General features: G+C 38.0%; 1 protein-coding gene across 1 annotated transcript in view; it reads left to right on the top strand.

Moving 5' to 3' along the window:
* LOC150091179 (protein Loquacious-like) overlaps positions 1-23,375 on the top strand; it is a 333,917-nt gene that overhangs the window by 284,923 nt on the left and 25,619 nt on the right. Inside the window, exon 8 of the mRNA XM_090382502.1 lies at positions 2,643-2,779. Coding sequence (XP_090238628.1) covers positions 2,643-2,779 — 137 coding nt within the window. The remainder of the gene's footprint in view (positions 1-2,642; positions 2,780-23,375) is intronic.

Genomic DNA, 23,375 nt, shown 5'->3' with positions numbered 1-23,375 from the left:
TTGAATCATTGAGACTAATTATGTGAGCATCACTAGACTCTGGGGAGATTCCCTTGGATTGGAAAAGTGCAAATGTATCTCCCATACATAAGGGTGGCTCTAAAAGTGAAGTTGGAAATTATCGACCTGTCAGTCTGACTTCAGTAGTAGGGAAAATCATGGAGGCAGTGATCAAGGGTGGAATTCAGGATCATTTGGATCGAATTAAAATTCTCAAGGATACTCAGCATGGTTTTGTAAAGGGAAAATCATGTTTAACAAATTTGGTTCGCTATTTCGAAAGGGTCACTCACGAGCTGGATTTAGGGAATAATTTCGACATTGTTTATTTAGATTTCAGCAAAGCTTTTGACTCAGTCCCACATGAGCGGTTGCTTTATAAGCTGGAACAGGTTGGAATCACTGGAAAAATCCTTAGATGGATAGAAGGATGGCTTCAGGGCAGGAGGCAGAGGGTTGTGATAAATGGCTATTCCTCAGATTGGGTTGATGTAAGAAGTGGGGTTCCCCAAGGATCAGTATTAGGACCACTGTTGTTTTTAATTTTCATAAACGACATTGATGAAGGGATAGAGGGCATGATGTCTAAATTTGCAGATGATGTTAAAATTGGTAGAGTAGTTGATGATCACTGTCAAGCTGAGCTTCTTCAGAGAGACCTAGATAGACTTCAGGAATGGTCAGAAAAATGGCAGCTATGCTTTAATCCAACAAACAGTAATCCCAAAATAACTTATTCACTTGGTGGAGTTCAACTAAACCCAGTACTGGAGGAAAGGGACTTGGGTGTTACGATATGGTCAGACATGAAATTCTCTGAGCATTGTAAACAGGTTGCAAGGAAGGCCCATGGTGTCCTATCGATGATCTATTGAACTTTTGCAAGTAGAGATAGGGACGTGATAATCCCATTATATAAGGCTTATGTTAGACCACACTTGGAATACTGTGTTCAAGTATAGAGACCGCACCTAGAGAAAGACATCGAGCTTCTTGAACGGGTGCAAAGACGGGTAACTCACCTGGTGAGATCGGCAAAAGGGCGTCCTTATGAAGAAAGACTTTGAATATGTGGGTTGCAGAGTTTGGAAACTAGACACCTTAGAGGAGATTTGGTTGAGGTGTTAAGGCTCTGAGAGGCATCAGTAAAATGAATGAGGACGAAATTTTCAAGATTATAAATGATGCTAGAACTAGGGGACATAAATTCAAGTTATGGGGGGAAATGTTTAGATTGGACTGCAGGAAGTTTTATTTTAGCCAGCGAGTTATAAATTACTGGAATAAGTTGCCTTCATGGGTGGTAGAGGCCGACAGTTTGGGGAAATTCAAAGGTCATCTGGATAGTACTTTCGGGTAAGGGAAGTGCATAGGATGATAGGTTTAATTTCCCTTTTTTTTATATTAATTATTATTATTTATTTTATTTTATTTATTTTTTATTTTTTTGTTTTTATCATTGTTTTGTTCGGATTGTTTTTTTTTTTTTTTTTTTGGCTGCTGCAGCATAAGCCATAGGCTTTCTTGCACCATGCGGCCATTACTAATACTAATAAATGATTGTTCATTCATTTTTGTTTTTCATTCAAATGAAAAACAAAACAGCAGCAGTAAAATATTGGGAAGCCACATTTGAAACTGTAGAGGGTATAAATATCTTGGCACTAACTTAAATAAGAACAGCTTGATTTGAAACTGATGTGGTTCATATCAGATTATTACAGGATAATAGATCTCTGTACTCATTAAATGCTTTTCTAAATTCGAAACTAATATTCAGAAAGGCAAAAATTAAACTTTTGCCTTTCTGACTATGACAACCAAAACCAGACTTGTTATAATCTACCAGTTATTAAGGAGGAAGCTGCTAACTTTTGAAAATATGGTACTTAAAAAGACCGTTCAACCAATATTTGACATTGTTTTCAGAATCGGGAGAGGGGAAGAAGAAAAAAGAATGAGAAATTTGTGAAATGTATTTCATGAATTTTTTATTCTCTCAAAATCCCTAATAATAAAATATATCACAATACCAGAGAGAATTTTTGTGATGAAATTGAGTGAGAGAAGATCCAGAGGAAAGGGCTCAGGGAGTGATAGAGGAGTGGGTAAGTATTTGTGAACACTGCAAAGACCTCCATGAGCCATAGATGCTAAAGGTAATACAACTATCTTCAAGAAACAAACTGGGGGAAAAAAAAAAAAAAAAAAACCTACAAGGAAAATATGACTAATCATTAAGAATAGAATTATCTCATTTTTTTTTCGTTTTGTTTTGTTTTTTTATATATAAAATGTATTTTGAATTTTCTGTTCATATGGTTAATGTTTCATATATAAACGCATAATAATTGTACCTGGAATGGAATTTGTGTTCCTAGTTAACAGATTTTTTTACTTGAAAAAAAAATAACTTACAGATCTGTTTGGGCACTGTTTTATCAAATAATATTTGGATGCTCTTCCAAAACTACAGAAATAAAAATTACATAGCATTGGCTTTTTATAGCAGGGTCATATTCAAATTTCAATCCTTGAAAATAAGTTTTAATAAATTTATAATATTTGAAACTTTTAATACTGTTTTCATGCTTTCCTAAAATTATTATTTATTTTATTATTTTTTTTTCCTTCCCTTAAAGGGAAATACCAGTGTTTAGTGCAACTGTCTGCTTTACCTATTGCTGTCTGTTTTGGAACAGGACTGACAAGAGAAGAAGCTAAAAGTGATGCAGCATTTAATGCTTTACAGTATTTAAAGATTATGACAAAAAAATAAGTAAGTATATATGATCAGGTGTGTATGCATAAAAGTTTAAAATATGAACATTTTCACTTTATTTCAAACTTTTACTGCTCTGATATGGTTAATTCTAGGATTTGCAAGTTTGTTCTAGCAAAGTAAGCAATGGCCTGAGTCACTGATGTATTGTTCAAGCAGTGAAAACATTGCTTTAAGAATAAAAGCATTAAGTAATCTCTCTAAAAGGATATGTTTGGTTGTACTATGAAAATAGGTTTTGCCAGTTCCAATGTACCATCTTAACATGCTCTCTAACTTAGTGAGTGAGAAAGTTCTAAAAACATTGATCTCAAAAGCCCATTTGATAATTACCCTTGGCAGTTCTTTTCCATTATCTGATTTCAGTTTGACTTAATATTTAAATATAGTGAATATGTTACCCAGACAACTTTCTGGGGATAGGAGATATATCCCCTCCACTTGCCCTTGTTTAATTATTGAAAAAGTGAGTGAACTGGAAAATTATCATTGCATCCCTTTTCTCACTATCCAATTATCACTTCTCCAATTTTTGAATCCAATTTCAATTTCTCTATCCCTGAAAGATTATTGGCAACAGCAGAAAAAGGGAATCAGTAATAATTTCCTGGTCCATTTACTTTTGTGAAAGATATTTCAGACTTTTACTAATATGAATTGGTAAATCCTAAGATTTATCAGATTTTGAGCTTTTGTGGTAACACATATATATATATATATATATATATATATATATATATATATATATATATATATATATATATATATATATATATGTATGATTTAAGTATTTTGATGTTTTGATAAAGATGTTCCAATAAGTAAACATGATTTTTGGACTTGGGCCACTACCGAAGCAGTTGAATTGACATAATGAATATATAGTAGTATATATATAAGTTGGAAGACTATCGGCAGGAAAATGAGAAGTTGTCTTGGCAAGAATATCCTAGGACAGTGTTTCCCAAACTGGGGTCTGCAAAACAGACCTCTGGAACTGGTCGAATTATTCGTTCTATGTATAACAAATTGATAATAATTACAGTTGGTCCTTAAGGTTGTCACACAACCTCAAGATTTTCTAGACAAGCTGCGCTTGCTACCTGGGAGTCTAAAACGCTGATGGAACTGATATTCGGATGACACTCAAGTCAAGTGGACCCAATTTCGGCAAAGTCCGGACGGTCTGTGACAGCCAAATCCTCTGCTTGCACCTTCACGATGGTGGGACAGTTAGTAATCCTGGGTATAACCTCCATGCACAAGTACATGGTGAGTGACCAACCAGGTGTGAACCAACGTAAGCAGAGGTCGAGGTGTGGCGCCCACACCACATTGAGTGCGCCTCCGTAGCCAGGTGGGAAGGAGCAGCAGTGCGTAGCACATGCTTCTTGATTAGACCGGGGTTCGAGCCCGTCACCACCAAATACGGAGTATGCGGAAAGGTCAAGGAATGACCACCGCATATCCCGGAGCAATATGGCCTTAGTTGCTAATGCTCCTAAAAACCAAATAACAACAACATAACAACAACAACACCACATTGAGGAACGCCGCCCCTCTATGTTACCAGACAGTACTAGGTGGTAGATGATGGTATTTCTCCACTTGTTCTCAAAACCTGTGCTCCTGAACTTACTCCTATTCTTTGCTGCCTTTTTTCACTTTCTTATTCCAAAGGTGTTTTTCCTTCTACTTGGAAATTTGCTCATGTCCAGCCAGTTCCTAAAATGGGTGACAAATCCCTCCCATCCCATTATCGTCCCATTGCAATTACTTCTACTCTTTCTAAAGTAATGGAGAAATCAATTAACCGCCAACTCTTAAACTATCTAGAAACCTTCCGCCTGATCAACGATTGCCAGTATGGATTCCGTCATTGTCGATCTACTGGTGATATTCTTGCTTATGTTACCCATTTATGGACTAATTCAATTGAAAGATTCGGTGAAACACAAGTAGTTGCTCTTGACATCTCAAAGGCTTTCGATTGTGTTTGGCATAAAGATCTTCTAAACAAGCTTCCATCTTATGGTTTGCCAACTGTTTTTAGTAATTGGTTATCCAGTTTTCTCTGTGATCGCTCACTGAGGGTGATGGTAGATGGCTCTCTGTCTTCTAACTTCTCCACTAATGCCGGTGTCCCCCGAGGTTCAGTTCTTTCCCCCACTCTTTTCCTCTTGTATATTAATGACTTTCTTCCATTGACTGGAAATCCTATCCATAGTTTTGCCAATGATAGTTTGCATTCCACTTTCCATTTTGAGAAACTTTGTCCTGCTCAATCAGCTTCAACTTCTCGAAAATTTGCTACCAATTCCTTAAATGCCGATCTTCAGGTAATTCTCCAGTGGGGCAAAGACAACTTAGTTGATTTCAACCCTTCTAAAACTCAGTCTTGTCTTATATCTCGCAAAAAGGATTCTTCTTCTCCTATGCTTATCTTTAGTGACATTCTGATTTCTAGGCAAAATGATATATCTCTTTTGGGGATTACCCTGACTTCTAATCTCTCTTGGCACAAGCACATTACAAATATTGCTTCCTCCGCATCTAAAAACTTGGTTTTCTCTTTTGCTCTCAGTGTTACTTTTCTTCCAAACAGCTGCTCACTCTGTATAAATCGCAAATCCGCCCTGCCATGGAATATTGTTCCCACAACTGGGGTCGTGACCCCAAAACCTCTCTCAGGCTTCTTGATTCATCTCTCTCCACTCACTGTCACTGTCTCATAGATGTACTGTTTCTGCTGCATGCCTCTTCTACAGATACTTCCATGGGCACTGTTCTTCTGAATTGGCTTTATTATTTTCGCTCTCTCTTTCAAAACGGTCCAAACATATGCCGCCACCAACTAACATCCATTTACCGTCCAACTTCAAACCCACAGAACCAACTTTTCATCTTCCTAGTTTATTCATTCAACTGCCATTTTCTGGAACAACCTTCCTTCATACTTATTTCCTGAAAATTACAGTCTACAGAAGTTCAAGTCCAATGTCAACAAATATCTTCTTTCATCTTCTCAACCTCCAACCCAAGCACGGTACTAAGTACTATAGGTTCTAATACCTCTCGTGTTTGGGGTTTACATAAAAAAAAAAAAAAAGTTATTATTATAAATTTATGTAAAAATAAGAATAAAGTTCAGTTGTTTTAAACATATAACTTTGAATTTTCTTTTCAGAAAACCTAGTGTTCATACATATATATGCACATAGAGAAAGATGCATATATACAGGGTGATTCACTACCAGTGCAACAAACTTGCAGGAGGTGTAGGGGGCACAAAGACGAATCGGAATCACATAGCATTGCAGGGTCCAAAATGCCTTCATCATGCGGTAGAGGACGTTGAACGAAGGTCGCATGAACAGCGATCTCGCTGGAAGTCAGCATTTGCGAACCGGTTCCCGAGGCAGTAGGATAGACAATTATTCAAATATTGAACTGGCTGACATGCACCTCTCGTATGGAGCTGCGGACTGTAACGGGCGCGCCGCTCTGCGTTTGTACCAGGAACACGGCCGTGCTCCTCATCATACGATTTTCGCACGTGTGCACAGAAGGTTACGTGAGACTGGTTGTTTCATGAGAGGTACCATGAATTGAGAGCGAACGACGAGGACACCAGACAATGAGGAGAATGTCCTACATCTTGTAGAAGGCAATCCGAGTACGAGTACTCGAGCAATAGGCCAACGATTGGGTATTTCCCAATCCACTATATATGGAGGATACTGTCAACAAACCAAATGAGTTCATTCCATCTGCAACGCGTCCAATCATTGGAGCCTGCGGATTATCCACTCCGGAGGACTTTTGCTACTTTGTTTCTTCAACAGAAACGGTTCGCAAATGCTGACTTCCAGCAGGATCGCTGTGCACGCAACCTCCCGTTCAACGTCCTCTACCGCATGACGAAGGCATTTAGGACCCTGCAATGCTATGCGATTCCGATTCGTCTTTGTGCCCCCTACACCTCCTACAAGTTTGTCGCACTGGTAGTGAATCTCCGTGTGTGTGTGTGTGTGTGTATATATATATATATATACACACACACACACACTCACACACACACACACATATAGGGGTCTGCAAACTTCTTTTGATTTTTGAAAGGTTGCATAGATCTCGGTAGTTTGGGAACCACTACTGAGATCCACTACAATAGCTGCACTAGTGAAAAAGAAAAAATGGAACACTGAAGAAAAAAAGAAGCATAGAAAGAAACGAAATTGTGAGCTATGTAAAAGGCATATTGCTGTATACACCACCCAATTTGCAGGCCATCTTTTTAGTAAACAATGTGCAAGCAGCAAATAATAATAATAGGACATGATTAGCCCAAGGGTTACAAATCTGGACCAGCAATATCAGGACCCAAATTCAAATCCATATGCAAAAAAAAAAACAAAAAAATCGCTTCATTGGGCCTACCCTCACCAATGTCAAAGTGATGGCTGAGGCAGATAATAGCACCATATGATGTCACTCCTAATAACTACCACTCACCACTGGATACAAAAGCCAAAACTAAACAGGTCCACCTCCTAAGCTGAATGAAGACAAGAAGTAGAAATATTGAACCTACTGCATCAAGTGTGGTTCAGGATAAAGTCACTTGCATTCAGGCCTTAGGCAGGTGCATCAGTTTGTAAAGTCAGAGACTGTCTCCCAAGGAAGATAGTGGAGCAAGTGGTGCTGTCACCCATATGGCTACCACAAGGGAAGTGCCTCCTGCACAACTGCACTAGTGACTACTCAGGAAGGAAGAAAAAACCAATTCACAAAATGGAACACTGAAATGAATACATTCATCATGTGAGCATACTTCAAAGTAACAAAGCTAGAGACCAACATGTCAATGTACAGGACAAAACTACACACCAAGTTTTGGAACCGTTCCTGACTGTTCAGGTCACTGAACAGTCAGGAGCAGCCAGCAGACCAGAAACAGACCGTCATCATGAAGCACCAGATAGCTCCAGCAATCTTGAAAAAAATCAAGCAGGATGTGAGCAACCAACTGCAAAGAGCAAAGAATACAAGCACAACTGAACCCGAATTGGAAGAGGAACACCAAGTACAAGAACTGTAACCCAGAGCAGCCAAAATGAGAGTGGAAGAAGACTCGAGCAGAATTAAAGGGCATGGACACAACAAAATCCTGTGGCAGGTAGCAGACCACCTCAATCGGCAAATAATACCAGATTACCTCAACAACAACAAAGTAACACTAGATACTATTTGCACAGCCATTTACTATGCTGCTGTAGCAGCCACCAGGATGAACAGAAGAAAAACCAGAGACTAACAGAAAACAAATCACAAAGACACGGAATCACCAGACTGGGAAAGGAGATTAAAACACAAGATTGAAGAGCTAAGAATCAATATAGACCAGCTGACTCAGTACCAACAGGGTAACATAAGTAAGAAGCTGATCAGAAATGTGAAGACCATCCTCAAGAAAGACAACATCCAAAGCAAACATGAGACCCATAATCAGAGGATCGAAGAATATCTGGATACCCTCAAGTAGAACCTCCTTGAACTCAGTAAGATACTCCGATATAGAGAGAGAGAGAGAGAGAGAGAGTGCCCAGAGGAAAACAGAACAACCAAATATTTGATGAAAGCCAGAGCTTTCTACAGGAACATTTAACAAGAGGAGAGGGGGGGGAGGAGCAGACCCTCCTGGCCAGGAGATATTCAAGGAGTTTTGTGGTAATCTGTGTAGCAGCAAAGTTTGCTAGAATGGCAGATTCAGGAGGAAAAAATACAATAGTCAATCAGGAAACCCATAACTGGCAAATTCTAGGAATAGATAACATCCACAGCTACTGCTACAAGAAGTTTAGCTGCACACAAGTACATAGCAGAGCAGTTCACCCCAATGATAAGGCACCTTGACACAATCACAGAGTCTCTGAGTCAAGGAATCACCTACCTGAAACCTAAGAACAAAGACACCACAAACTGACAAAGTACAGACCACTCACCTGTCTCTCAACAATCAACAAGAACCTGACCAGTTGCATAACTAAGAAGAGTTTACATGACAGTTATGGAGCAAGCCTGCAAAAAGCACAGCCTAGGTCACCTATAGCAAGGCTTTAACTTGTGCACCATAGCTGGCTGATATAAACACTGAAGACCTACAAAGTCAACCTGATGCTGACACACTTCCTAGAAGCAACCATGATGAAGTGAATGACCACCGCCAAGCCCAAGAACATGGCGACCAGACCGATCCCATCAGAAAAGGAATCTTCCAGGGAGATGTCCCGAGCCCACTATGGTTTTGTCTAGCACTCAGCCCACTGGCCACCATGCCTAATAACAGCGAGTGTGAATATACCTAATAAAAAAAATAAATAAATAAAATAAAGCGTTATGTATAATATTATGTGCCAGGTACATGAGTTGCTGCCTCTCTACTCTGAGGCTGATAGTGTCATTGATAATGTCACAGTGGCAGCTGTTAAAAATGTCTTTACTGCAGGAACTCATGAAACTGGTACAGTAAAATAAATAAAAAAGTATTGCTGATTTATTAATTTATTGAAAAAATAATTCCAGTACAATGAAATACAATGAATGGAATTTTTCATTGTATTAGTGTACAATGAAATAATTCGTATAAAATATATTATAATAACACTAAAATTATTGGTCTATGGTAACTCAAATAAAATATATAATTTTGACACTCAAATGATTTTAATTCCCGAGTGAATACTCCATCAGTTGTCGTTCCATTACGTGTAGTATTTACTAAAGTGTTTGACTTAATATCTAAATTGAAGACATCTTTCATAAATTTACGAAACTTCTTTCCAGCCTCAGAATTCTCCATTGCCTATTTTTGTAAGGATTTTAGAAAATGTACTATTGGACTGTCGAACAACTTGTACTAATTCATGAAATTGTAGTGAATGCCATAATTCTGGAGCAATCAATGAGTTCTTCAGGCATTTATATATAGGTGTAGCATGCACTGGAGGCAATTGCCATAAATCTCTAATGAAGTAGTAGTAGTGGCATGTGATGCAAGAAAGCAAGTATATGAGCTTATACATTATGTATGAAGTATATATTCATACCTCCAAATGGTATTTCATGAACACCAGTTATCTGCTTTAAACGCATATCTATAATCAATAATAGTTCTGCACTAATCATACTAACTTTATTGATTATAATAGTACGTACATGTTGAAATGCAGTTCTATATTGTTGAAGAATTTCATTACTAAGTTGAAGATTATTTGATAGACATATGGAAAGCAAAATGCACTGTCGTACCATCGATTGCCACAGCAGCGTTTCCCATGGAGGCAGAAGTAACGTATGCATTGTGAATATGTGATACATTACAAAAGCGATTGTTTCCATCAATAATTTAAGAGTAAATGTCTTTCCACAGCCAGCAGGTCCAGTGAGAAATACTTGTATCAGTTTGTGTATCTGATTATTAATTTAATGATAGATAGCTTCAACTAATAATGCACGTTGTTCCTTATTAGTGATACTCATTAAACGACAGGTGATAATTTATCCATCGTTGCCATTTTCATCTCCTCATCAATAGTTTTCTTGTCGGTAAAGAAATCATCATCAATTTCTTTTGATTTAAGAAATTCTTCATTTTTTTCCACCACCAGTCCATTCTCATCAAGTTCGATACAAAGTTGCCTACAAATTGCTAGTTTCTTTTCAATATCAATATCAGATTTGAACTCTTTTCTTCTCGAGGTAATTATCTCTTTGTTGGTTTCATAAAGTTCAAAATATTTATTTTCATTCAAAATTTAATTCTCCTCATTGATAAATGGTACGTGTAAAGTTATTATTTCGCATATATGTTCATGAAGACATGTTGTATTATAATTCTGATACCGAATTATTTTAGGAAATTGTCTTTCCCCCATTTCCTTTTCGATAATGAGCAGTAAATTGTGCAAGAGTTATATCTTTTAATGTTTTGCCCCGTTTTTCATATTTATCAAAAATACTATCTTTCCATACATCCAGAGACTCACTATCAACTTGTTGTTCATCCAATTCGGCTGTTGTTTTATGTAATTTCTTACGCTCATGTGGCCATTCCGTTTACACGTATTTAATCGCTCTTGAAAATGTGGACATTGGGTATCGTAATAAATGCCAAGCTGCCTCTTGAACTCATCTCCACAGAATTCAATACATCTACACTTAATGCTCGTGTTAGATCAGTTATATCCATATCAGGATATTCTTCTTGTAGCTCTATAATTTTCCATTGCAGGTTGCTTATTCCTCTGTTAGTTTTATTCACATATTTAGCTACATATGCTGCACATGAATATTCTTCTATGATAAATTGTAAATCCGAATTAGACTTGAGCACTACTAAAATCCAAGGATTGTAATTATTCATAAATTTCTCTTCTATCTTGCATTTAAGAAATACACGTGGTCGTTTGATACCAGCCCTCAAAATATTAAGGAATTCTTCAAAATTAACATGATTATCCAATTCTAATGAGTCGTGCATTTTATGATATTTTTTGCGATAAGCTGATCTTCGATTGTCATCTGTAGCCACCGGTATTGACATTTGCGTCAGTTTGCATTATTATTTTTATAACAGGTAAAAGTATGTTTATGTTGCTGTAAATTTGAATAATCTGAAGTTTTCTGTAGAGCATAATGCATCTATCGTTTGGATTGCTTCTTCCATCTCACCTTCTTTTTCTTCTAATGGTGCAGAGGGTGCATTGTTCATCCATAATAATACTGTATATGTGCATGTGGACTTCCTCAATGTTGAAATTCAATGCATTTAAAGAAATTCACAACATGATATTTCCCAAAAGAACTATAGGTTTTCAATTTAAAATTTTGAGTATACTCTCAACAATTTTATTAAAGTATATAGCATACGTTACGGGATCTTCATTTATTAATGTAGCTCTTTCCATGTAAGGTAGATCCATAACTTCGTTAGTTGTAATTTCTTGTTTATATCTGAATTTGTATAACATACATAGTAATACGGGCCATTTTGGTTCACACACACTCACCGTCAAGAACATTGTACTTAAGGATGTGTCATTGCAGTAATAATATACTGTTGAAGAAGGAGACAGCAGTCTCCAAAAGCTTCAGGTTTTATTGCTTTTAATCCAGTTTATTTTAGATAATTTTATTGCTTCGGTATTTTTAACGTTTTATCGTAGTTTATTTTATCGTAATTTATTGTAATATTTTAGTCTTCCGATAGTGTTTTCATTATATTTTATTTCTGTATATTTTATTTTTATAGTAAAAATTTTTAATTCCTTGGCTGGTGTTTGTCTTTAATTATTGCAGTAAAGAACACTGTAGGTTTTCCTAATTGATGAATCATGGCAAACACATCTCGTTTACGTTGACTCCAATAATATGCTGAATTGGGAATTGATTTTAGAAATGCTAAGTTAGACTCTAATGACTTGTTTATAAATTCTTTCGATTCCAATATAGAATGAGTAATGTTAGCTGTTATTCCTACTGATTTAAATGCAATTTGCAAATTTTCTGCAGTACGCATTCACATAATTTTCATTATTTTCAATCCATTTTTAAATTTTTGTGCAAAAATATATAGCTGGAAAAGAAAGTTCTTCTGCATGTATATCAAATATGAAACTTGATGGAGTTGATTTCTTACTCGGTGCTATATATAAATATTTATCTTCAGACCATAATAATGTTTGTTGTTGAATTAATAGTTCATCATCATCATCTGTCCCCAAGAACTCGTCACCCACTTTTATGCCGTAGAATTTATACAAAGGTGAATTTATCAAATACCGTAACCATATTTTCCTGTTTTCTTCTGCACACATCCTTGTAAATATGATGATTTATATATGAGTCTTTGTTTTATATGTACATTAATGGCATAATCGTCATCTAATTCTCTAGATAATTGATGAACCATCGTATTTACGTTAACTGGTACATTTATTACTTGTCCAATGACCTATATTGTCCATGTTCATAACGTAAATGATGAATTTGCATAAAGAGTAATCGTGGTGATATCAATCGCTCAGTTACAACATCCAGTGGAGGCAAATCAGTAGGATATGTTGGATATATAAATCCATTTGACGTGGCCATAGTTGGTATTCGTCCCTCTTTTAATGAAGTATGACATGTGTTACACGTCATGAAAGTACTCACTTCTTGTAAAGGAAATTCATTTTGATGTAATTCATATGAAGTTGTTGGAAATGGTTTCAAATCTAATTGTAACCATACACAATCACAAATATTACAACTAAATCAAATGGGTTTTTATACACTAGTTTTTCAAACTCACTGTCAGCTTGTGTAGACACTATAGAATGTAATCAGGAATCTCGTTATTAGCCATTTCTAATTTCGCTTTTTTTTTCTGCACGATATTCCTTCATTCATTCTGCTGGAGTTTTAGATTCCTGATAAGTATCAGGCTTAGTAGAATTCTGTAGTTAAATTTCATTATGATTTGAAATAGTTTGAATTTCTAATTTCCTTTTCTTCCATTCACGATATTCCTTCATTATTTCAGCTCGAGTTTTTTTTAGTCCAGTTTGAGAAGTTCCAGGCGTGACGAAACACTCTTGTTGAATTTCATCCGGATTCACATTTCTGTCCAGTTTTCTTTTCTTTCTTTCACAATATTCCTTCATCTTTTGAGCTTGAGTTTTCTTGTGGGCAGTTTCAGAATTTCCAGACACAGCAAAACACTGTTGTTCAATTTTATCTGGATTCACATTTCTGTCCAACTTCCCTTTCTTTCTTTCTTTCACAATATTCCTTTGACCGCTGGCCTGGAGATTTTGGCACAGTCACTCACGTATTAATCATTATGCTGATATAATGGTATAACGTAGCGCGTCACTGCACTTGTTGCATACAATTGAGTTTCCTTGGGTGCATGCATTGTACTTGTTGTGTGCAGTGATGCAACAAGTACAATGCATGTGCCCAAGAAAAGGCATTTTTAACGTCAAGTACAATGCATGCGCATCGGATTTCATTACTATTTTATATAACGATTTCTAGGTAACGTAACGCTTTTTTTTTTTACAAATAATGCTAGTAAAGATGTTTCTAACATTAAAAAAACAAAAGAAAAAATTTTTTAAAAAAAATTTAACCATTATGTATGACGAATGAAACTGCACAGCCCTTAACGAAACAGACCAGGCTTCAAAGTAAGGACACAAATTTGATTTTGAGATTTGGAACTTGGAATGTGTGTACCCTGTTGCAAGCTATGAACAGCATAGTGGGGGAAGTTGAAAAGTTAAAAATGGATATTGTTGCTCTTCAAGAAGTTAGATGGAAAGGTAAAAGTGTGATTAATAAGTAAAACTTACAATGTATTACTCTGGAATTGACAGACAGGGAAAACAGGGTGTAGGATAATGCGCAGATCAGTGCTTGCCTTCACACTAGTATCTGGAAGCATTTGCAACCTTAATATTAAAGGAAAATTCCATGTGTACGTTCCAACTGAAAGTGCAGATGGATTTTACGATAAACTCATGGCTGTGTGTGAAAGAATTCAAAGGCATGATGCTTTTATTACTCTCAATGCCTTCACCACTAAACTAAGCACGAAAGAAGTTTTCATGGGTCTATATGGGGGGGGGAGGCAGCCTCCATGAAGAAACAAACAGTAATGGTCTTAGAGAAGCACAATTTTCTGCTGCCAATGACTTTAAGGTCATGGGTACCTGGTTTACAAGAAAGAATATTCATAAAGGTACATGGAAAATCCCTGGCAGAAATCAGGCTAATCAAATTGATCGTGAACTGGTCTCTAAGAAGTGGGATACTGCAGTTGAAAATGTCCATTCTTTTCAGGGCACCAGCTCTGATTCTGATCATTTTCTAGTGGGAGCCAGACTGAAGTATAAAATAGCCCTAATAGCAAGAGGAAAGGCTGGAAAACTAAACAGTGGAACACAGAAAAATTGAAAGATAGACTGGTTGAAACAAAGTACCAGGCAGAGTTGGCCTGAAAACTGCAGGAACACGAAAACAGTGACAAGATTGAAGATGAATCGACTTGCATAAAGGAACCAATTCTGGGTGCAGCATATGTAACCTTGGGTAAGACCTCAAGACCAAGAAATGAGGAATGGTACAATGATGAGTGCTGAGAGCAGTAGAATTGAAAAGACAAACCAGAATTAAATGTTTACAGTGGAATAGAAGAGCGAATAATGTCCACTACTAGGAAAAACAGATCGCCGCAGCTGTGATTTGTAGAAAGAAGAGGAGAGAAGGAATGTCAACGAAATGGTGGAACATTACAATAAGAAGAAAAGTAGAAAATTTCATAAGAAGATGAAAGAAAGTACACAGGAATTCCGATCAAAAGTTACTGCATGTAGGGATAGTGAAGAAAACTTGCTGACTAGGAGAAAGGAGGTTCTGAAACAATGGAAAGAATATTTTAAGAGCATCTTGACAGGTGATAAGACTGAAACAAAACAGTATATAGTAGAACTGTGCATTGAAGCCCGTAGCTTCAAAGAAATTCCATATTAATAGTATCAGAGTTGCTCAAGAACAGTGGAGTGACACTGGAGAAGAATACTTAATATGGTCTGAGTAAAAAATCCCAGATGAATGGACACTTGGAATCATACAGCCAATTCACAAGAAGGATGATAAACTGCTTTGTTCTAACTATATAGTCTTCTTCTTTGTCCCCGCCTTCTTCCCACATTCATATGGGGTCGGCATTCCCTTCCTTAATTCGCTTCCTCAATTCCTTTCTAACCAGGGCTTCCTCTCTCCTCCATCCTCTCTCTTTCAAATCCTCTGCCACCTTGTCCTTCCATCTCAGCTTAGGTCTCCCCCTCTACCTCTTCCCTACATACTCCTCACTTCTTCGTTCCACATGACCAAGCCACCTCAACCTAGCTTCCTGTATTTTTTTACTCAGAGGCCCCACCTTAACCGTACCTCTAATGTAGTCATTTCATACGGTGCTGAGCCCATGTCTCAGCACCGTACATCAATGCGGGTCTAACAACAGTTTTATGCACTCTTCCCTTCATTCTACAATTAATTTTTTTATCACACAGCACCCCACTCATCTTTCTCCAGTTCAGCCATCCACATTGCACTCTGTGCTGTATTTCTGCATTCAATCCTCCATCCCTCTCAACGATCGATCCCAGATACTTAAATTTCAAAACAGATGTTAGCTTTTCCTCCTGAAATTTTATAGAACTCTCAGCTTCTCCATTCAATACCATATATTCTGTCTTTGTTCTACTTATCCTCATGCCTCTATCTTCCAACACTTTCCTCTATTCCTCCAATTTCTTCTCTGCCTTTCCTTGGGATGATTCGCACAGTACAATATCATCCGTGAACAGCATACTCCTTGGTGCTCTACTTTTCACTTCTCTCACCAAAACATCCATTACCAGATCAAACAGATATGGGCTGAGAGCTGATCCCTGGTGCAGTCCAACTTCTACAGAGAACCCCCTCAGTCATACCTACACTGCTCTTAACCTGAGTCACCGCTCCCTCGTACATATCCTTCACAAGCCTTACATTCTTTTCCGATGTACCCTTCTCCCTCATACATCTCCATACCTCTGGGCACTCTACTTGCATCTCCCTGTATCTTTCCATCACCTGCCTTAAAGCAAAGACCACATCTGTTGCTCCTCTTCCCGACATGAAACCAAACTGTTCCTCTCCTATTTCCATCTCCTGCCTTAACCTTCCTTCCACAATTCTTTCCCAGATCTTCATTGAATGAGACATTAACTTTATTCCCCTGTAGTTCCCACATTCCTGCACATCACCCTTTCCTTTAAAGATTGGCACAAGTATACTTTCCCTCCACTCATCGGGTATCCTCTCCTGCTGCCACAGTTTTTCCATCAAGTCCCATAGGATATCAATCTCTTCTTCTTCCAGACTACTCCATACCTCTACTGGTATCTGATCAGCACCTACTGCTTTCCCTCTCTTCATTTTTCTGAGTGCGCTTTCCACTTCTTTCCTGCTTATGCCTTCCACTACGCTCACATTCATCACTCCATCCTCGCATAGTGCTCTTGTGTTTTCCTCATTTAATAGTTCTTAAAATAGTCTTTCCACCTTTCTTTAACCTTCTCTGGGTCCTGTATAACCACTCTCCTCTCATCTTTTATCTGTTTTATTGATGAGAAGTCCTTCGATGCCTTATCTCTCACTTTGGCTATTCTCATCAGTTGCCTATCTCCCTCTTTCCTTTCCAGTTCCCCATAGGCCTCGTCCACTGCCCTTGCCTTTGCTATTGCCACAGCCCTTTTTCCCTCCTTATTTGCTAATTTATATGCTTTATCTTCCTGACTACCTGTTAAATCCCATCTTTTCTTCATCTCCTTCTTTTGTTTTATCACTGATTGCACTTCCTCATTCCACCACCAAGCCTCTTTTCCTCCGGCACCCCCTTTCCTGATGTTTTTCCCAACAACTCTTCTCCAACTTTCCTTATGATACAACTATTTAACTTCCACCACTCTTGCACATCTTCCAGTAACTTTATTCCTTTTAGCACCTTTTCCCTAAACTCCTTCCTCAAATCCTCTTTCAATCTCCACCATTTTATCCTTTTCTCCCTCTGTCCTGAATATTTCCTACTTTTGTCCACTGCAACCTCCCAATCGGCCACAAGCAGTCTATGTTGTGCAGACACACTTTCTCCGTTTATCACCTTGCTGTTCCTCATTTCCTTTACATGCCCCCTACGGCACATGATATAGTCAATCTGGCTTGTCCTTTCCCCACTCCTGTATGTTATAAGCTGGCTTTCTTTCTTTTTGAAGTAAGTGTTAACTATCGCCAGGCCGAATACCACTGCATGTTCTACTATCCTCTCCCCTTCTCTGTTTCTTTCCCGATACTCCACCTTCCATACGTTCTCTCTCTCTCTCTCTCGCCTCTTCCTAAATGACAATTTAGATCGCCCCCAGCGATCATCCTCTCTTTCTCAGGTATTGCCATGACCACTTGATCCATTTCCATCCAAAAACTGTCCTTTTCTTCTTTCCCGCATCCTACTTGTGGGGCATACCCACATACTCTCGTGGTCAAGTGTCCACTCAATTCCAGCTTGATGCTCATAATCTTATCACCCTTCTGTTAGCCTCACACACTCCATCTTTTAACTCCTTATCAACTACAATACCTACTCCTTTCTTCCTCACTCATCCGCTCCTCTAAAGAACAACTTATACCCTTCACCGAGCTCTTTTGCTTTATTTCCCCTCCACCTAGTCTCTTGTAGGCAGAGGATCTTCACTCTTCTTCTTTGCATCAAGTCCACAATCTCTCTGCTCTTTCCATTCATCATCCCAATGTTCCTATTCTAACACTTTTCAACTCCTTCTTCATCTCTAGCTGAACTAACTTCTTTAACCGGACCCGTCCTTTGTTCAGTAGCCCTGACACATCTACTTACCATCAATCAATCACCTTTTGTTTTGGCATAGTTTTTACACCCGGATGCCCTTCCTGACGTCAACCCTCACCATTTATCCAGGCTAGGGATTTAAGATGCCGATCTGCCAAGCCTTGCACAGCTATATAGAAGTGGTAGCTCTTATACAAACGTGATGTCGCAATTTAAGAATTTTATGCAATTTATGCCGAATTTCTAATCCCACTGAACAAGCAGGTGGCACTGCTGTAGTTCTTTTATCTCGTGAAAATGGCTGACTCGGTAGAATGACTGTGACCTTGAAAATAAGAGTAACTCAGCAACACGTGAGTATTTTTACTTACAATTTGGTATCCTGAAAACTTCTACCGCAAAGCTATCAGGTAGCACAACTATTCCGCTAATAATTCCCAGTGGCTGATTATAGTTCCTTAAAAATTTAATGACCTTGAAATTTTCCTATATCCAAGAATAGTAATGATAGCCATTTTAAAAAAAGTTCACAGTCGGAAAATGTTCTAACTATATAGTAATTACTGAGAATTACTTACAAGGTTTTGTTGGTAGTTATTTATAACAGATTGACAGCATATTCAGAGGCAATCATTGGAGAATATCAGTGTGGTTTCAGACTTAATCACTCAATAACTGACCAGATTTTCATTTTGAGGCAGATACAGGAAAAAGCATTTGAGTACAATATACACATATTTAACCTATATGTAGATTTCAAACAAGCTTTTGATTGCTTCAACAGAGAGAAAAATGATAAATGATCTCCTTCTCTTGGGCATACCTGCAAAGATTTCGCTCATAAAAGCAACCCTGGCTAGCTCTAAAGCAGTGGTGAGAATTGATGAGTAGACGACTCCCTTTGACATTAACACTGATGTTCGACAAGGCGATGCACTCTCTACTGTTATTTAACTTGGTTTTAGAGGCGGCTGTCAGAAAATTTGAAGTGAAATTTGAATGGACTATGACTGGACACAGGCAAGACAATGCAGGTCTGTGTATATGCTGATAATGTCGCTATTATCAGTAGGACTAAAGGAGCACTGGAGGAAACAGTGGCCAGGCTGGATAGTGAAGCTCAAAGAAGATGATAAATAAACTTAGAATAAAGGAAGTGAAGACAAAATATATGGAAGTCTAGAGAACAACAGATAACCTTGAAAATTTAAGAACCAGTGGATTCTCCTTTGAGCATGTTCAGAATTTTACCTACCTAGGTTCACAGATAAATCAGTCCAACTCTATTACTAATGAAATTAAGTCATATATCCTGAATGGAAACAGATGTTTCTATGCATATGAAGAATTATTGAACAGACATTTAAAATTAAAAATGTGAAGCATGGACACTAACGACTAAAGATGAGCAGTTGTGAGTGTGTTTGAGCATAGAATTTTAGTTTTTGGGCACATACAAGATGTTGATGGATCCTGGAGAATCAGAATGAACCATGAACTCGACTGTCTTATTCAGGGTGTGGACATTGTCAGATTTGTGAAGAGCCAGAGACTTGCCCAGTTGGAAAACCGCCTCCATAGCCAGGTGGACAGAAGCAGCCGTGCATAGCACACGCTTCTTGATTAGACTGGGGTCTAATCAAGAAGCGTGTGCCATGCACTGCTGCTTGATTAGACCAAATACGGAGGATGCAGAAAGGTCAGGGAATGACCACCGCATATCCTCGGAGCAATATGGCCTTAGTTGCTAATGCTCCTAAAAACCAAATAACCAACCCGGTTGGAATGTGTTATGAGAATGAATGATAGCAGAACAACTAAGAGTATAATGAAATGGAAACCTACAGGGAGGAGGGCGAGAGAATTGGATGGAAGGATGGATGGAAGGATGACATAAAAGAGGACTTAAAGACCATGAGAATAAGAAGTTGGAGGAGTTTGACTTCTGGTAGGACTTATTGGTGGAACATTGTTGAGAAGGCTAAGACCCACCCTGGGTTTTAATGCCAGAAGAAGAAAATGGATATACCCTAAAGGAAAGGAAGAAGAACCTCTATACCCTCTCTCACCTCATGTACATGGATGACATCAAACTCTGTGCTGCAACTGAGAATCAACTCCAACAGCTACTCCAGATCACTGAAGGCTTCAGCACTGACACATCAGGATTCAATTTGGCCTAGGAAAATGCAAGACCCATGAATTGCATGAAGAACATCCAGTTGGCCAAAACTGCCACCTGAAGACTGGTGAAGCAATTGTAGCCATGACACAGGGAAAGATCTACAAATATCTGGGGATGATGCAGGCTCACCAGTTAGAACACAAGAAGATCATGGCCCACCTGACTCAGAACTACCATTGAAGACTGAGAAGCCTGCTAAATTCAAAGCTGAATGGCAAAAACATGGTCACAGCCATAAACACTTACACACTCCCACTGCTAATGTACCCCTTTGGGATCATTGATTGGACCAACACGAGGCTGGAGGCGATTATGAGACCTACCAGAATAATGATGACCAAGAGCTGCTGGCACCTCCATAGCCAGGTGGGCAGGAACAACAGTGCATAGTACATGCTTCTTGATTAGACCTGGGTTCGAGCCCGTGACCACCAAATACGGAATGATGCGGAAAGGTCAGGGAATGACCACCGCATATGGCCTTAGTTGCTAATGCTCCTAAAAACCAAATAACAAACAAACAAACCAAGAGCCGCCATCACCACCCAAAGATGGCCATAGCCTGGAAAGGAGGGAGGGGATTGACTGACCTCATTAAAAAAGAGAAGATGATTATTTCCAGGAAAACACAGCATCAATCTACCAAGCCATAAAAAAGATAGGTAAATGGCACACAACTCAACCTTAACAAGGAGACCCCACTCACACAGACAGAAAGATAGGTGAAGAAGGCACTCCAGGGCAGACACTACAGTGTCTTGTCTCCGTCAAGGCTACATAGATAAGATGGCTTCCAGTGTATGGCTCAAGAATGGGAGGCTCTTTTCCAAAATGAAAGGATTCATGCTCGCCATCCAAGACCAGATAATCACACCAGCAACTACAGGAAATACATCACCAAGTACCCCGGAGTGACAGTGACACATGTCAACAATGTCACCTGGCCCCAGCAACAATCCAGCACATCACTATTGGATGCAAAGTGGTCATTCAGAGAAAGTACACTCCGAGACATGACCAGGTTGCCACAAAAATACCGGTTGATCAAAGAAAATGTTCCATATTACAAGTACCCCGGGCCATACTAGAGACCCCTACTCACAAACTATATACACTAGACTCTCGATTTTCCGGGATAGATGGTAAAAAAATATTCCCGGATAATCGATTTCCTGGTTAATCCAAAAATACAGTAAATCCCAGACATACACAAGAGATACATTCCAGCACTTCTTACATAAATTGAGTTTCGTGTAACTCGGGAATGACTAATAAAATATTGCTACTATATCCCTGATCTTCCAAAATTACGAAAACCACATAATATCCTCAGAAGAATAAAAAAATATAGTTATTTATTTTTAATTAGTTCAATTAAAACTATCTGAGGACAGTGGTGAAGTAGCCGGAGTAGCACATAAGGAAAGAAAACATAAAAGGAAGAAAAATGCATGTTATTGAACTGTAAAAACTGATATGTATTTCGTAGCCTTGGTTATTATTATAGTTGGCCTTCATTGGTGCTGACCGCTTCTCGTATTGTCTTTCTCCTTTATTGTGTTCGTCGTTGCCACTGAAAAATCTGAATTCTGTGCGATACATGTTATTAATCTTTGGCCATTTTCATACATCCTTATTATTTTAATTTTCTGATCCAACTTGATTGCTTTCCTTTTCTTGATAGATTTACTAGTGCCGCTGTCACTTATTCTCTTAGTCGCCACTGTGATAATGGTCAAAATGAAAATTTTATATAAAGAACTTCACAGGGTTAAGGCAAAAACTCAATATTATCACTCCGGGTGAGCTCACATTTTACTAAAGCACATTTCTGGAGGTCACTGCCATAAAACAATAAAAACAATATGCACTTTCTGGTTTATTGGGCTTTTCTGTTAGTTCAATTAATTATAAATGGGTAGTAAACTCAATCGTATTGCATTTGCGATAATACTGATAGCTGGAATTCTGTGGGTTTTTTTACGTTATTATAATGAAATGTGCGTCCCCCTTCACTGAAAACTTCAGTCATATAAAAAAATATGTAAATAACATAATGTAAGTCCGAAGCTATGTAAGTCGGGGACTTACTGTATCGAAAAATTTTCAGAAACCCACGTAAAAAGTATGGCGAGAGATAAAAAATGAAAAAAACTTGCCACATGTCCAATACGATGCTTCCCTTTATTTTTTACGATGTCCATTTTAAATCTAATAGCTTCCCTTTATTTTTTACAATGTGTATAGTTTGGTCACCAACATTACAATGGTTCCTTAGAGATTTAAGAGATGCACCGTTTTCAAACTTTTGAATAATTTCAAGTTTTTGTTTAATTGAAAGCACAACTCCTGCGTTTGCCCATCATTTTTGCAATTTCTAAACAAAAAAAAATAGTTACTATAAAAAAAAATTCCAACATCCCTGACATAAATAATTAAACAAAGTTTGTCCTTTTGCGGTGCGACGGAACATAACAATCGACACAATGCACTAAAACAAACTAAACATTTGGTCCCTCTCTTTTTTTTTTTTTTTATCTCCCAATGACGACTTATACCGCCGCTTCTTGTCATTTATTTATTTATGACTTGCAGAACATCTGTTTATACCTATTCTATTTATTACTTGAATTTTATGATTTCTGGTTGATCTTTTTTTTTTTTTAATTTGGAATCGTGAAGTGTCCCGGTTAATCCGATCCCAGTAAATCGAGAGTCTGCTGTACTAGGACCATGCCATAATAACAAATCAGACATAAATGTCATCGACGAGATGGAAATAGCTACCTACTTGATCAATATAGTGGTGCCTAAATCAAGTAGATGCGGCATAAGTGTACCATTATTGCAAGTACAAAGATTGGTCCATAAGTAATGCTGCTTTGGCCATAAAAGTATAAAAGCAACAAAAGTTAAAATATCATTTATTAAACAAACACTATGAAGCATGT

The sequence above is a fragment of the Mastigoproctus giganteus genome, chromosome 1 (assembly GCF_048544385.1).
Source record: "Mastigoproctus giganteus isolate SK-2022 chromosome 1, ASM4854438v1, whole genome shotgun sequence".
In the NCBI taxonomy this organism is placed as follows: Eukaryota; Metazoa; Arthropoda; class Arachnida; order Uropygi; family Thelyphonidae; genus Mastigoproctus; species Mastigoproctus giganteus.
This window is presented reverse-complemented; position numbering and strand designations above follow the sequence as displayed.